Source organism: Schistocerca gregaria, chromosome 1 (assembly GCF_023897955.1).
Source record: "Schistocerca gregaria isolate iqSchGreg1 chromosome 1, iqSchGreg1.2, whole genome shotgun sequence".
In the NCBI taxonomy this organism is placed as follows: domain Eukaryota; kingdom Metazoa; phylum Arthropoda; class Insecta; order Orthoptera; family Acrididae; genus Schistocerca; species Schistocerca gregaria.
In genome coordinates, this window is record NC_064920.1 from 1,057,897,004 (window position 1) to 1,057,913,102 (window position 16,099).

A 16,099-nucleotide genomic window follows, 5' to 3' on the forward strand; every position below is an offset into this window, starting at 1 on the left:
ACTAATGTCAGCTGATGTCTGTGGACCTTTCAATGAATCTTTTCAGAAGAAGAGATATGTGGTTGTGTTCAAAGACAGTTACTCAAAATTTCGGTATTGCTTCCTTGTAAGGCAAAATTCTGAAGTTAAAGGTGCATTGAAATGTGTTCTTCAACATTCAAAGATGCTGGGTCATACAGTCAAAGAGCTGCTGAGTGACAACGGTGGAGAATTCGACAGTAACGAAGTTAAGGACATACTGCAAGCAGAAGGTGTTACTCAGAGGCTGACAGCACAGTACACACCGCAACAAAATGGTGGAAGTGAGCAGGACATGCGAACTATAGTTGAAATGACAAGAACATTCATGTATTCAAATAAAGAAGCTAATTTCCCAGCAGCCATAGGGCAGAATTGTTTGGAGCAGCAGTGTACATTTTGAATCGAACTGCAAAATTATCTGTGGAATGAATTAGACCATTTGAACTGTGGTTTGGCTAGAAGCCAAGAATAAAACATTTACATATAATGAGCTCTACATGCTATTCCCACATTCCAGTTCAAAGAAGATTGAAAATGGATAAGAAAGCTGTCAAGGGTTATTTCGTGGGGTGTGATCGAGATGAGCATTGCAGAATGTGGGTGAAAGGAGAAAACAAAGTCATTCTCAGCAGAGATGTAATCTTCCATGAAAAGCCTGCAAGTTGTGAAGAACAAGTCAAATTACCGTTGCAGGATTTTGAGCAAATTAATCAGGGAAAGTAATGGAGCTGAAGAAAAAGATGAGGTAAACTCCAACAAGGAAGAGTCTGAAGAATCAGAGACTGAAGAGGGCAGTGCTGATACCAGAGAAGAGGAAATCTTTATCAAGCCTCATCGGCAACTGCAAAAGTGTTCAACATTAATGAAACCTTCGTGGCTAAATGACCTTGTAATGTTAACTGAAGAGATGATTAATGAAACAGATGAAGAACCACAATCATACGAAGAAGCTGTAAATAGTACACAAACTGTTTACTGGCCAAGCAAGCTATGAAAAATGAAATGAAGTCACTACAAGAGAATAAGACATGAGAACTGACTACTCTACCAAAAGAAGCAAGATCTATATCATATTAGTGGGTGTTCCTGATGGAAGTGTTGAGAAATATAAAGCAAGACTTGTCATCAAGGGATTTAATCAATGCTACGGTTTAGACTACAGTGAGACCTTCAGTCCAGTAACTAAGTTGAGCACAATTCGTTCAATGTTAAGTGTTGCTGCTGCTGAAAAGATGCAGCTAATACAGTTTGATGTGTCTTCAGCATTCTTGTGTAGATTAGATTAGTACTTGTTCCATAGATCATGAATACGAAACTTCGTAATGATGTGGAACGTGTCAGGTTAATAAAAGGTGTCTATACAAGATATTACATTACTCAAAATATTACATGACACTTAAATATTTTTAATTTTTTTGTGAGGGATGGAGAAATTACCTGTAGCGATGCTGCCGCGCACTAATTCAAGCTCGCCTATGTTATTGTTGCTGAACTGAAGGTCTTTATTCTTCTGAATCACGTTAAACAAAGGTCGGACAGCCACCAGTTTAGCTGAACCCGACAAGTGGTGACCCCGACGTGATTCAAGCAGAACCCGATGTGATTAAGAAGAAGCAGGTGTGAGCTACGTAAGTAATGAGCAAATAATGACCGAACAGCAGACCGTCTCCAGGATTGCAGTCCATTTGCCGCCGTTCTGGCACAACAACCCGATAATATGGTTCACACAGGGAGAGGCAAGTTTTAGCTGCGCTGGAATAACGGTTGAAGCAACTAAATTTGCGCTGATTGTGAGCCAACTCGAAACAACATTATGCAGCCGAGGTGCAGGGCATAATCACAGCACCGCCTGAGGCTGGAGCTTATGCTAGGCTAAAATCAGAGTTGATTCAATGGGTGGCCGCGTTACAAGAGGACCAGATATGTCAGGTTCTGACACAGGAAGAAATTGGTGACAGGAAGCCTTCTCAGTACCTGAGACATCTACACTGTTATTGTGCCAGACAGCCTGCTCAGAATGCTGTGGAGCAGTAGGTTGTCACCGCAAATAAAAGCCATAATCGCCTCACAAACGAACATGCTCTGGATGACGTGGTGCAGCTAGCAGACTGGATTCAGGACGCGATCACATCGGCTCCGGTCAGCCCAGTCGCGGTGTTGGACAACGGCACAAACAGTACCGCGTCTGTATCATGGGCCGACCATAATTCACTCGCGGCCAAGGTTGAGCTTTGTGCGCCCAGGTCAGTGCGCTGAAGGCACGTGACCATGACAATAGAAGAAGCCGATACAGATGGCGGCGTTCGAGAAGCACATCTTCTGGTGGTACTACCACTCCGCAAGGTGAGGTACCGTTGTGCTGGTACCACCGATGATTCGACAATAGGCGCAACCGACTGCCAGTTATCCTCCAAGCGCCTGTTCGCTAGCGACAGGAGTTCCGGCGTAAAGTTTTTAATTGACACTGGGTCGGACCTGAGTATCATACCACAAACAGCCATACATCGTTGCCGCCCGCCAACTGCCTTCCGTCTGACAGCTGCCAACAATTCTTCCATCGCAACGTATGCACAAAGAGGATGGAGCTTAATCTCGGCCTATATCGCGCGTACAAGTGGAATTTTCCAGTGGCTGATGTCACAGAGGCGATCGTCGGGGCTGACCTCCTGGCACACTACCACCTGCTACCAGATGTTGGGAACGCACACTTGGTAGACAGCGTCACTGGCTTAGCGTCACGGGTTTCCGTTGCGACACCGCAACGCACAGTTGGTCCATACTATGGAGGGTGAGTACACTGAATTACTGTTTAACTATCCAAACTTGACCAGGCCGCCCGGCGCTCCCAGGTTCATACCACATGACATGGAGCATCACATTCAAATGACTGATGGTCTCCCAGCATGCTGACCTAGGCGTCTCGCTCCGGACCGATTGAAGATAGTGAAGGCAGAATTTGACGCCATGATTCGCGAGTTCATAATGCGGCCATCTAAGAGCCCGTGGTTCTCTGCATTACATCTTGTTCCGAAGAAGGGTGGAGCTTGGCGCCCATGCGGTGACTACCGTGCGCTTAACGTGCGAACAGTGCCGGACAGATATCCCGTTCCGTTACTGAGGGATTATAATCACACTTTACATGGTGCCACGGTGTTACAGTTCTGCCAATGACAACATTTCAAAGACTGCAATAATAACGCCTTTTGGATTATTTGAAAGCAAATTTATGACATTCGGTTTACGCAATGCCGCTCAGACCTGGCAAAGGTTTATAGGCTCAGTTCTCCAGGGGCTGCCATTTTGTTTCGCCTATCTGGACGATGTGTTAGTGTTCTCTGCTGACCATGAACAACACCGACAACATCTGCGAGAGATTTTCGAGTGATTGGAGCCTTACGGTGTCGTCTTGAACATGGACAATTGTGTTTTTGGGCAGTCAGAGGTGACATTTCTTGGCCATAAGATTTCTGCTGAAGGCTCTCTTCCTCTGTCCGAGAAGGTGGACGCTATCTTGCAGCTACCCCGACCAACTACTATTGAAGAATTTTGTCATTTTTTGGACAGAGGACATGTGTTCTGCGTTCGAGGGAGCAAAGTGGAGCATGGCCGACGCGGCGCTTCTCGCACACTCACGGCTCGACACGCCGTTAACAATTGTCGTAGACTCGAGCCAGACGGCGATTGGAGCCACGTTACAACAATGGTTGGACAAAGCATGGCAGCCACTGGCGTATTATTCCCACAAGCTTTCGCCTGCACAGAGAAAATGGAGCACATATGACCGTGAGCTCCTGGCGGTATACCAAGCAGTGAAATATTTCCGCCCCTTTCATGATGTATACAGACCACAAGCCACTCACGTTCGCCTTTCGTCGGAATAGTGTCAACTGCTCCCCCTGTCAATTTCATCACCTTGAGTTCGTGGCCCAGTTTACTACCAACATTAGACATATTTCTGGGATTTACAACATTGTTGCGGATTGCCTGTCACGGATCAGGAGTGTTTCCAGTACCTTTTGCCGGGCATGCAAAAAGATTGCTGCGAGTGGGTGCGATCTTGTCTTCAGTGCCAACGCTGCAAGAGTAACTGCCATGTACATGCACCGATCGGCAATTTTCCTGATACCACCGCCCGCTTTGCTCACGTTCATTCGGATGTAGTCAGACCACTTCCACCTTCGAATGGACAAAGATATCTGTTTACAATGATCGACCGGTTTACACTTTGGCCGGAGGCAGTGCCGGTGGATAATATCACAGCAGACACATTAGCTTCCGCTTTTGCAATGACTTGGTTGGCAAGATTTGGGTGCCCACTACATATTATCACTGACCGTGGACGACAATTTGAATCAGATCTGTTCTCACAGCTGGCCAAGTTTTGTGGTTACACCCACCATAAGACCGCAAGTTATCACCCAGCAAGCAACGGAATGATCGAACGTTGGCACCGTTGTTTGAAGGCCATGCTGATGTGCCACGAAGAAACCTGGACAACATCACTACCAGTGGTCTTGTTGGGCTTATGGACGACTTTCAAACCAGATATGGGGTCGTCAGTGGCAGGACTGGTTTATGGAGAAACACTACGCCTTCCTGGCGACTTTGTAGGCGCTGATGCCATAGAGACAGTTGCTACTGGCCAGCCGGATTTCTTGCGACGCTTGACAAACCATGTATCAAAGATTCGCCCTCCAAAAGCCACACGTCATGGCAAGCCGCCCACTTTTGTGCACCAGGACCTTGATCTATGTCGTCAACAGGACCTTGATCAATGTCATCACGTTTTGCTCCACACTGAGGATGTTAAACCGCCTGTACAAACTCCTTATTCTGGTCCGTATGAAGTGCTACGGCGCAGTGCCCACACGATGGATATCCTATTGAATGGCAAAACCACGACTGTTGCGTTGAATCGGGTTAAACCTGTGTATGGTTTTCTTGACACCCCACTAGCGGCACCTCATTGTAGGTATCCACTTACCGCTGTTCCAGACACTGGCGCCACATCTTCGGTGCCGGCTCTTCAACATCCGCCTCCTGACGCTGTTCCTCCTCCTCCGACGAGGACGACCCGCACTTTCCGGCGCGGTATCTTGACGCCGACACTCCGCTTCCGCCCGGGGGACTGTTGTAGCGATGCTGCCGTGCGCTAATTCAAGTGTGTGTGGCTTGTGTGGACGAGTACTGTTTCCTCTCCAATAGCTATGGAAGTTTTCCCAGGATTAAGGATCCTTCTGTATAGGCTGTAAGCAAATTTCGTAACTCCGATCAGTCCATGCAGGCCAGGCATCATCAGATACACGCTCGTAATAAAGTTATTGTTGCTGAACTGAAGGTCTTTATTCTTCTGAATCATGTTAAGCAAAGGTCAGACAGCCACCAGTTTAGCTGAACCCGACATAACCACTTACCATATCCAAAAATCATCTAATGAGTAGAAGAATTGCCACTAAGAAATTCTTTTAATTTCCCTTTGTATGGAGAACTAGACGAAATAATATTCATGCAACAGCCAGAAGGGTATAATGATGGCACAAAGGGAGTTTGCAAATTAAGGTGAAGTTTGTATGGTCTTAGCAAGTCCCAAGATGTTGGAGTAAACGGTTTGGAGCATTTCTCATGTCAGCAGGGTTCAATGCAAGTGATGCAGATTGTTGTTTACATATCAGAGAAGAAGGTAGCAAGAAACTGTTAGTTGCTCTTTATGTAGACGGTGGGTTAGTTATGGCAAGTGATCAGCTGGATGCCAGAAAATTTGTTGACGAGTTGAAGGCTGAATTTAAGATCACTGTGAAACCGGCAACATATTTCCTTGAGATAAAACGCTTTGATGATGGTGCAATCAAGATAAGTCAACAAGCATATGCAAAGAAGATTCTGGAGCGTTTCAGTTTTCAAAAGTGAAAACCTGTCTCAATACCAATTGTAAAGGAACCAGATACATTACAGGTAGAAGGAAAGAACGCAGAGAAGTGTAACTTTTGCTATTGGCAAGCAGTTGGGGCACTGATGTACCTGATACTTGGAACGAGACCTGACCTGGCTTATAGTGTGAGCTTCCTGTCTCAAACTCTTGACACAGCATCAACAGAAGATGTAGTGTGACTAAAGCGAGTACTCCGGTATGTAGCAGGTACATGTGACCTAGGCATAATCTATCGTCCAAATTTGTGCAGTGGCATATTAGATTGCTACAGCAATGCAGACTTTGTAGGGTGCAACAAAACTGGACGATCAACATCTGTTGTACTTATTACACATGCAGGTGGAGCTATGTCCTGGCTCAGCCAAAGACAGGCAGTGAGTGCAACATCTACAACAGAAGCAGAGCTGGTAGCTGCAACAGAAGCTGTGAAGGAGATAATCTATCAGTGTATAATTTTTAGAGGAATGAGAAAGCTGAGTGAAGTTCCAGTCCTTACGATTGACAATCAGGCAACAGTGAAACTCACACAAAACCCCGAGTTCCATAATCGCACTAAGCATATAAAAATAAAGTATTTCTTCATCTGAGAAAAGGTATTGGAAGGAGAGTTAGGCATTCAACATATTTCAACTGAGGACCAGTTAGAAGATACACTGATGAAGCCGCTGACAAAACCAAGGCTGTTAAATTAATGTCATAAGATGGGCCTTTCATGTTGTGTTCCCTTTTTTTTCTTAATTAAATAAGGGAAAGTGTTACGGTTATATATGTTTGTATTTAATTAAGTGGCAGACAAAAGTTGGCAGCAGTTCTGCTCTATAGTCTTTGGAGAGACAAGTACTAGAAACTAAGCCTTTGACGATGTGTGTCTTTGTGTGGCTGTACATTGTGAAATAAATGTAATGTTCAGTGAAGTAGATAGATTCTTTTTAAACCTAAAAGAAATAAAAGTAACATACGCTTATATGCTTCCACATAATATTGACATATCAGTGCAAATGAAGTACTTGATTGTCAGGGATGCTAGGAAGCTGATGTGTGTTAAGGATTGCTCTGTACACTATTACATGACCATTAATATAACTGAATATTCTTTTCATTTGTCAAAGTGTATCAAAATTTGAAACTAAACCATCTGGCAAAAATAGCATCATGGCCACAATTATTTATTTACAAGCAAACATCAAATATAAACCAGCCACCAGAACCTAATTTTACAAGCTTGCACAAGAAGAAGAAGCAACTTGGGAGATTATCATTAAAACTTCAACATCATAAAGCCAAGTACAATTGTTTCAGCTATTTCTTCTTCATGTTGTCAAAATTTAGATACTCTAGGGTAGAAGACTATTACTAAAATGTGGTCATGCCTGAAGGGTATTAACACAGGTGAATGAAGTGATGTTAGATGCTACATGGTTCTAGCTGGACTCAATCTGGAGCCAAGCCAGCACATTGTAGGAGCATTGGAGCATGCACTCACATGTATATATGTGTGTGTGAATGTTTTACTCTAGCTCGTAAAAGGATTACTCAAAAAGTTAACAAGTTTTCTTGATTTTTGTGGGTTTCTAACACCAACTCAACACTGGTTTTCTTGGTTGGTCATCTCCTTTAATCCAGAAGTATTTAAATATTATTACTGTTCTTTATGATACATTTTTCTGGGTATTTAATATATCTATGCTTTGACGTATTGGCATAAAACACCTTCAAATGGAGTAACACACTAGAATAGTTAAATACAAAGAAACAACAGTAAACAAAAACAGCATCACAAGAACCAGTGAAAGCCTGTACCTAGGGGAAAAAAAACAAAACATGAATTATAAATCAAAACTTAAGTAGGAGACCAGGGACTTGGGCTGTAAATCACAATGTCTAAAGTAATTATGGATCATCTTGAATGAATTCCTCCAGGAAAAATGTAAAGCATATTTTCTATAGAAAAGTTCTTACTCAGTTAAGAAGAACTGAAATTAAATAAGGGGCAACTCTGCAGCCTCCTCTCCATGAACTAAGCATCTTGCCGAGGTGGTGTGGTTTGTGTGCCTCAATAATACAGATAGATGTACTGCAGGTACAACCACAATAGAGGGGAATCTGTGGAAAGGAAAGGAGAGACAAACATATGCTCCCTGAAGATTGGCAGCAGCCTGTTCAGTAATTGCATGCCAAAGTTCTGGATGATTGATTGATCTGACCTTGCTGTGCTGGTGCTACAAACAGCTGAAAGCTATGGGTGACTACAGTCATTACGTTTCCTGAGAGCATGAAGCTTTACTGTGTGGTTAAATCATGATGGTGTGTCTCCATTAACATATTCTGAAGATAGCTAGTCAAATATCTGCGTGGGGACTACACAGGAGTATGTCATCATCAGGTAGGGGGGTGCAACTGACATTCTATGAGTCAGAGTGTGGAATGTTATATCTCTTAACTGCATAGGCAGATAAGAAAATTTAGAAAAGGAAATTGATAGGCCGAACTGAGATATAGTGGAAATTAGTGAAACTTCTGGTCAGGTAAGTACAAAGTTACAAATGAAAATCAAGTAGGAGTACTGCTGGAGTAGGTCTAATAACGAATGAAAATTGGAATGTGGGTACACCACACTGTGGAGTATAGTGAATTCATTATCATAGCTAAGATAAATGTGAAGTCAATGAAGAATGAAGAATGTATGATGAGATAAGAGAAATAATTAAGATAACTTTGAGAAGAAAATTTAATTGTGATGGGAGACTAGAATTTAATAGTAGCAAATGGAAGAGAAAGAAAAATAGTAGGAGAATATGGGCAGGTGGAAAGGAAAGAAAAAGAAGAAAAAAAAAGCAGCCACCTTGTAGAATTTTCCACAGAGCATAATTTAATCAATCCTAACCTTTGTTTGAGAATAATGAAAGAAGGTTGTATATGTTGAAGAGACCTAGACACACTCAAAGGTTTCAGATTGATTATATAATGGTAAGATAAGGATTTTGGAAGCAGCTTTTAAATTGTTACACATTTCCAGATGGAGACATCGAATCTGACCATAATTTATAAACTGTAGCTTAAAACCGAAGATATTTTTTAAAAACATAGGAAATTAAGGAGACTGGACCTGGATGAGTTGAAAGAGCTGGATGTTGCTGAGAGGTTCACAGAGAGAATTTGGCAACAATAAGTTTCTGAAACAGGAGAAAGGAAATCAGCAGAAACAAATGGGTAGCTTTGAGAGATGAAATAATGAAGGTAGAAGAGGACCAAATAGGTAAAAAGTCAAGGCCTAGTAGAAATCATTGGATATCACAGCAGAAACTGAATTTAATTTGTGAACACAGCAGAAACTGAATTTAATTTGTGAAAGGAGGAAATTTAAAAATGCAGCAAATGAAGCTGGCAAAAGGGAATACAAACACCTAAAAATGAGTTTGACAGGAAGTACAAAATGGCCAACAGGAATGGCTAGAGGACAAATGCATGTCAATAGAATACTGTATAATTAGGGGAAGGGTAGATATCACTTGTAGCAAAATTAAAGAGGCCTGTAGAAAAAAGAGAATCAACTGCTTGAATATCTAGAGTCCAGAGTGTAAGCAGTACATTGCAAAGAAAAGAAAGCTGAAAGGTGGAGAAATATATAGAAGGACCATACAAGGGAAACAAACTTGAACTTGTAGGCAATATTATAGAGGAAGAAGATGAAGATGTGGCAGGAGATATCACATCGGAAGGAGAATTGCCAGAGCATCAATACCTAAGTCAAAACACGGCTCCTGGGGTAGACAACATTCCATCATGACTACTGATATGCTGGGGAGAGCCAGCCATGACAAAACTATGTCACCTGATGTACAAGATATTTGAGACAGCCCAAATAATCTCAGACTTCAAGAAAAATGAAATAATTCCAGCTCAAAAGGGAGCAGAAGCTGACAGTGTGTATAATAATAATAATAATAATAATAATAATAATAATAATTCATAATCTGCAAAATACTAACATGAATTATTTACAAAAGAATGGAAAACTGATAGAAGCTTACCTCAGAGAAGATCAATTTGCTTTCTGGAGAAATGAGGGCAAATAAGGGTGATACTGACCCTATAACTTCTCTTAGAAGATAGGTTAAAGGAAGACAAACCTACACTTGTAGTATTGAGAAAAGTTTTGACAGTCTTGACTGGAATACACTCTTATAATCTGAAGGTAGCAGGGTTAAAATACAGGAAGCAAGAGATTATATACAACTTGTATAGTAACTAGACAACATTTAAAAGAGAGGGCATGAAAGGGGAGCTCGAGCCAAGAAGGGAGTGAGACAATATTGTAGGCTATCAATGATGTAATGCAATCTGTATGTAGAACAAGTAGTAAAGCGAACCAAAGAAAATTTTGGAGAAGGAATTAAAGTTCTGTTCAGTTCTATCTTCATTTAAATCAAAAACATTGGACAATGCTATGCTTACAGATGTCATCACTTTATTTGACTCTAAGAGTATAATGAAACAGTCTTCCCCAAAAGTCATAGGAAATGTCTGATACCACCCTTTTTGTATGCATCCGGGTGGTTGTCAGACGATTTGGTGCTTCCTAGGATGTTATAGAGATACACATACAAGTATCATTTGACTCAAAATACTAGAAAGCTGAATATTTTGTGAAGACTTGTAAAATGTTTTTAGAGGAACATATATTGTCGTCATTATCAAGAGATTGTCGTCATTGACAAAATTACATACAAATGCTGGACTGAATGTATAGTAAAGAAATTGAAGCGATAAATATTTGGCAGAAAATATTAAAGTGCTGTGGAAGTGTTGGCTACGATGGCCGGTGCCTATAATTACCATAATTACTATTGAGCAACGAGTTAACACAAAGAACATCTTTACCTTAAAAAACAGCTTAAAGGTTATTACTAAGTGATGTATTTTGATTTGTTATCTCTTTTTATGTCCTACTCTGTAATTAACATCCTTTGTAATTACATTTCTAATTAACTCTCCAACTTTTTACATCTCACAGTTTTCCAGTTGCAGAATTTGATGCCTTATTTGTAACTTTCTCGTAAGCAGTCAGATAAAACACAAGATATATAATATTATCGAATGTTAGGAACCTAATCCAAACTGTAATTAGTTACATAACTAAAATAACATGAGAGACATTATTGTAATTAAAGTTCAGAATGATTTTCTTGTGGAAAACTAAAGATATTAATAGAAAAGATTGTTATTCAAATATTGTATTTTATACCTTATTCGGCTGTAACATCAGTTTCTTTACATTTTGTAGATTCTGATTGTAACATTAAAATTGTACAAATTTAATAATGGAATATTTTGGAAGCTAATGTTAAAATTCTATATAAGTCGATGCATCTTTGAGTTGTTAGTCAGTTTTGAAATTACTTTTGGAAGTCAAAGAGATCAGTGAAGTCCGTCCTTGTTTTGTCTACATGACAAGTGTGCAGTGCCGATGTCAATTGATGTGAATAAATTTTGTTAAGCATGAAAATTTCGCATTCATTCATCAATGGACCAGGCAGAAGAAATTTAAGTTAACTAACATTCAACACGAATCATTACAGAAGCCATAGGATTCTGCTAAAAATTATGTTTCTATGGTTTTAGAGTCTTAGAATTCTTCTTTATTAGATGTCATCTTGATAGTATACGTGAACAACATTTGATCTGATTTGATTTGGTTTTTTATTTGGCCCTGTTGATTACATGGTATACAAAGGGTGTACTAATAATATAGGACAAGTAAGTCAAGTAAAACAATACAAAATTATGTGAGCATTATGCTTAAAATAGCAGAATAAATAGAACAACATAGTTTTATCCCAGTGCCACAAATAAATAACTTTACTTTCTATCATTATGATTTAAATTAAAATACAAAATTTTTATCATCATCGCATAAGCATAAGTAAGTTCAGGTAAATACTTAATAGAGTGGAACAAATGCTAGTACACATTTTAACCTATCATGCAAATAAATTTACATTTTATCATTATAATTTACATTAAGGATACACAGTTTTGTCTTCATGACATAAGTATAAAATTTTATTTTAAGAAAGGTTCTTTTCTTTTTTTAAAACTGAAGTGGTTTCCTCCATTTTTATTCAATTGTATTAATTTGTAACAGTGAATATTATGAGTCTTAAAGAGAGCTCTGCGGGATGTTCTGTTAGAGATCCCACATATTAACTTCACTGCTCAGTTTTGTAGTTTGAAAACTTTTTCAATTCCTGTAACATTTCCCCAGGGGATAATATCATAATAAATACACAAAATACGACAAAATCAATTTTCTCTTCAACAAGAGAAGTCTCTTAGGGTAATACAAACTGTGCCAATTTCTTAATCAGTTGATCAATTTACTCTTTCCATCTCAGCTGGCTGTCTATCTGGGGGCCCAGGAATTTTGTATGTGTGATTTCATAAATTTTTTGGTTGTTGATCTCCACTTCAGGAACTTGAAGTCTTTTCATTTACTGACTGAAACTGTATAATGTTAGTTTTTGCTAAATTTAGGGTTAGGCAATTTGCTGTGAACCATTTGGATACTTGGTTTTTGACTGTCAGGGCTGTATCCTGCATTATGGAGTTGGAAGCCTTTATCAGAATACTTGTATCATCCACAAACCTGACTATTTTTGCTCTGCCATTGATTGTAACTGGTAGATCATTAATGTAGATCAGAAAAAGAAAATCAATGGTCCAAGGATCAAGCCTGGGAGACTGTATTTTACATTTCTGCAGCCTGAGTTTACTGTTACACCTGCCTCCACTATGCTAAATCTTTGCTTCCTGTTGTGCAGATAAGATTCTAGCCACATCAGAGGTTTGTCTTTGATGCCATAGTGTGGAAGCTTTTTTAGCAGTGTGTTATGATCTACACAGTTGAAAGCTTTAAGCAAGATCACAAAAGATCCCCACTGGATACCTTCTGAGATTTAATTCACCTAGAGTTTCATCTGTTAGGCTAAAAATAGCTCTCTCTGTGGAGTATCTCTTACAAAAGCCAAACTGTTAGCAAAATGAGATCAAATGTTGTGGATGTGATGAAAAATGCTTCACAGGTCTACAGGTTTGAGCTTTTACACTTCACAACCTGCACAGAGATATATTAGATGGGTTTAGCTGAATTAATAGCTGTAAACATAAGGCAGGCAGGTGGAGAGGAGGAATATGTGTGGAGGGCACTGTCTCCAATAGTAAAATTCCCATTCTTACAGGTTTGAGAGGTAATACTCCTTTAGCTTAAACACCTCATTCAGACAGACTGCTTCAAAGGAGATGCAGATAAATGAAGTGTCACACACAAAAGAAACTTATCTATGTATCAGAATGTTAGCGGACTTAAATACAAAGTTCAGGAACATTTTATCTCTTTCTACCATCTAGATTGCTAACTGTAAGTTGATGTATAATGTCCAACAACCTTGTAAATACAGGAATCCATGTATTAAACACAGAGGTCTGTACATTGGCAGCCTAGTTCTGTAGAGAAAATACGGATGGAGGAGGAGTTGACATACTACTAAGGAAACTGGAGTTTTATACAGTGCATGGGAGCACATTAGCTGTGATGTCTTCATATTTAAGCACCGTAAAACAATTTGTCTCAGTCAGAAATGTAAATTCCTCTTTAATGAAAATGAGTACAAGTGTTACACAAGGATGTCTCCTCAGTCCCTGATTCTTCATTACAGCACTCAATGAGTTACCTAATAACACAGCTCACTCTGTCATATGTTATACTGACAATAAAACACCACTTACCATACATCAGAGAATTTAAGATCTGAACAGAAAAAAAAGAAAGAAAAAAAGAAAAGAAAAGAAAATCTCTTGATATTGCCTTGGACTGGTTTGCAACTAATGAACTCCTGTGTAACCCTAATAAAGCCCAGCTACTCCTAATGGAAATGTCAGATAAAGTAGAAAATAATTCATGAAAACTTTTCAGCATCTACATTGCCTCCAAACTCCAGTGGGAGGAAAATATCAACCAAGTTTGTGAAAATCCCTATCAAAATTTTCGACAAATTACCAGTCTGTTTCGTCTAAAGATCTAAAAATTTTTAAAATTAAGTCGTACAACTGGCTATCAGATCACCCATTTTATAGTATTCAAGAATTCCTTGAGATGCCTGAAGAGGATATTAGTATTTAGCAAATTTTCCTATCGTTTACTGTATTGCTATGTGCTGTGTTTACATTTTGTATAACTATGTCTTCATGTTTTGTATAATTATGTCTCGTATTCTCTATCCAATTATTATTGCACAGGTTTTGTACCATACTACAGTATACTATAACTTATTGACACTAGCTTTTAGAAGTTTTCCTACTGTGAATTTTATTACTGCTCTGCTTAATATGGATACCATAGTTAATTGGTACTAGTTTATTTTATTATTATATCCCCACATGTATTACTACATCCTGTATTATATTATGACAAAGCCTATTTCATTGTAAAATGATTGATGGTGAATAAAAGTTCTTGATTCTTGGTTGTCACATAAGTAAAAAAAATTGAATCAAGTTCTGATCTATTGATGTCAGTAGTTTCTACTTATATCAAGAGTTGTAAGTCTGTGCTCGTGAACTGCAGCTACCAGAAATGTTATTTATAACTGTTATAAGATGTAGATCACCACTGGGACCACTTCAAATATTCTTGTCAAAATTTGAGTCACTTTTATGCCACCTACGAGATAATAGGAAGCAAATGATAGACTGTGGATATTTTAATACTTTTTAAAAATATTCATGTAAGAAGAATGGTTTGGAAATAAAAGACAACCAAAAACCTGTTCCCATATTATAAAAGTTGTAATTCATTGGGATAAAGATCACATTGAGATTTCGTCTGATTTTGAAAGAGTACTACTCTAGAACTCCATTCAAAATGCACTCAATTGGTGCTGAAGTATCTTGTGTTCTGTCAATAGCACTGACTCAGAAAAGTATGTCATCACCATTTTACACCCTTTTCTTTCCTTCTGCAATGTCGCTCAAGGCAATTTATCAATGAGCTTGTCTCACTGGATATGACTGACATTATCAATGATCACAGCTGTTATTCATTATTCATTATGATAAATAGACTACTCAGACTTCCATGAATTTGGAACAAGTGCCTCCATAAGATGCGTTTATTTATAAAACTTTACTGCTTAGTGAAATATTTTAATCACACACAGAGGAAGAAAGTATAGACTTGATGATATTTTAACTGTCTGGGACAAAAGCTTGGTGAAATTACCAAGTTTATGATTTTGGGTGAATTTAATCCATTGTATTAGTTTTAATAGAAGAGAAAAAACTTGGCTTCATTTGGATTACTGGTAGTGTCCAATGAACAAAGGTGCATCTGGAGAACAATGGTTTGTTTTGGCTCAAATACAATTAATTTATATCACTTATAGACTGCATTTTTTATATCCTGTAAACTTGAAATGTGCACTTTGTACCATGTAACAACTCTCTAAGTACCCTGTCAATATGAAGCTCTTAGCCACTTGTTAAGAAGTCACATAAACATTACATAGATGCAATTATGCACCACCAGCTTTACACTGTTCAGTGAAATTAACAAAGGTATTGTGCCATTTCTAAAAGATCTGCGTATTTTTGATTCCTGCTCTGAAGTGCCAGATCATAAGCAGTTATATTTTCATTGTCTTGTGCACTAGCATCAGCACCTGCATGAAGCAAAATGTCTGGAACTGCTGATTCCATTAGGAGCCAATTGTCACTTGCAGCCACTAGAATGAGGGATGTCCTCCCTTTTGTATCTCTTTGATCCACAGGAGTTTGTATCTCTTCTAAAAAATATTTGATGACTGCACAATTTCCAGACAGAACTGCACGATGAAAGGCAGAGTACCCTTCACTATCAAAAGTGTCTACACTTTTTCCCACTTTCAATACCTGCTTCAACATTTCCACACTGGTTTCAGCTGCAACATGTAGCAGGGTTGTCTTGTGTTCAGGGTGCCACCAGCAGTCTAAAAGGTCCATTCCCATTGAAATCAGGTGCTCCAGTATCTGTTTACAGTGTAACATAAAGTATGAAAAAAAAATTATTGCAGAAACAATAGGTACAGCTAGTTACAAATTTGTACATGTAGTATT

The 16,099-nt window shown here is 39.1% G+C and overlaps 1 protein-coding gene across 1 annotated transcript in view; it reads right to left on the reverse strand.

Annotated features, from left to right (window-relative positions):
* Positions 1-10,860: 10,860 nt before the first annotated feature.
* The window catches only part of LOC126281065 (serine/threonine-protein phosphatase 6 regulatory ankyrin repeat subunit C-like), a 333,306-nt gene continuing 328,067 nt past the window's right edge, over positions 10,861-16,099 (reverse strand). Inside the window, exon 17 of the mRNA XM_049979813.1 lies at positions 10,861-16,012. Coding sequence (XP_049835770.1) covers positions 15,554-16,012 — 459 coding nt within the window. The 3' untranslated portion in view covers positions 10,861-15,553. The remainder of the gene's footprint in view (positions 16,013-16,099) is intronic.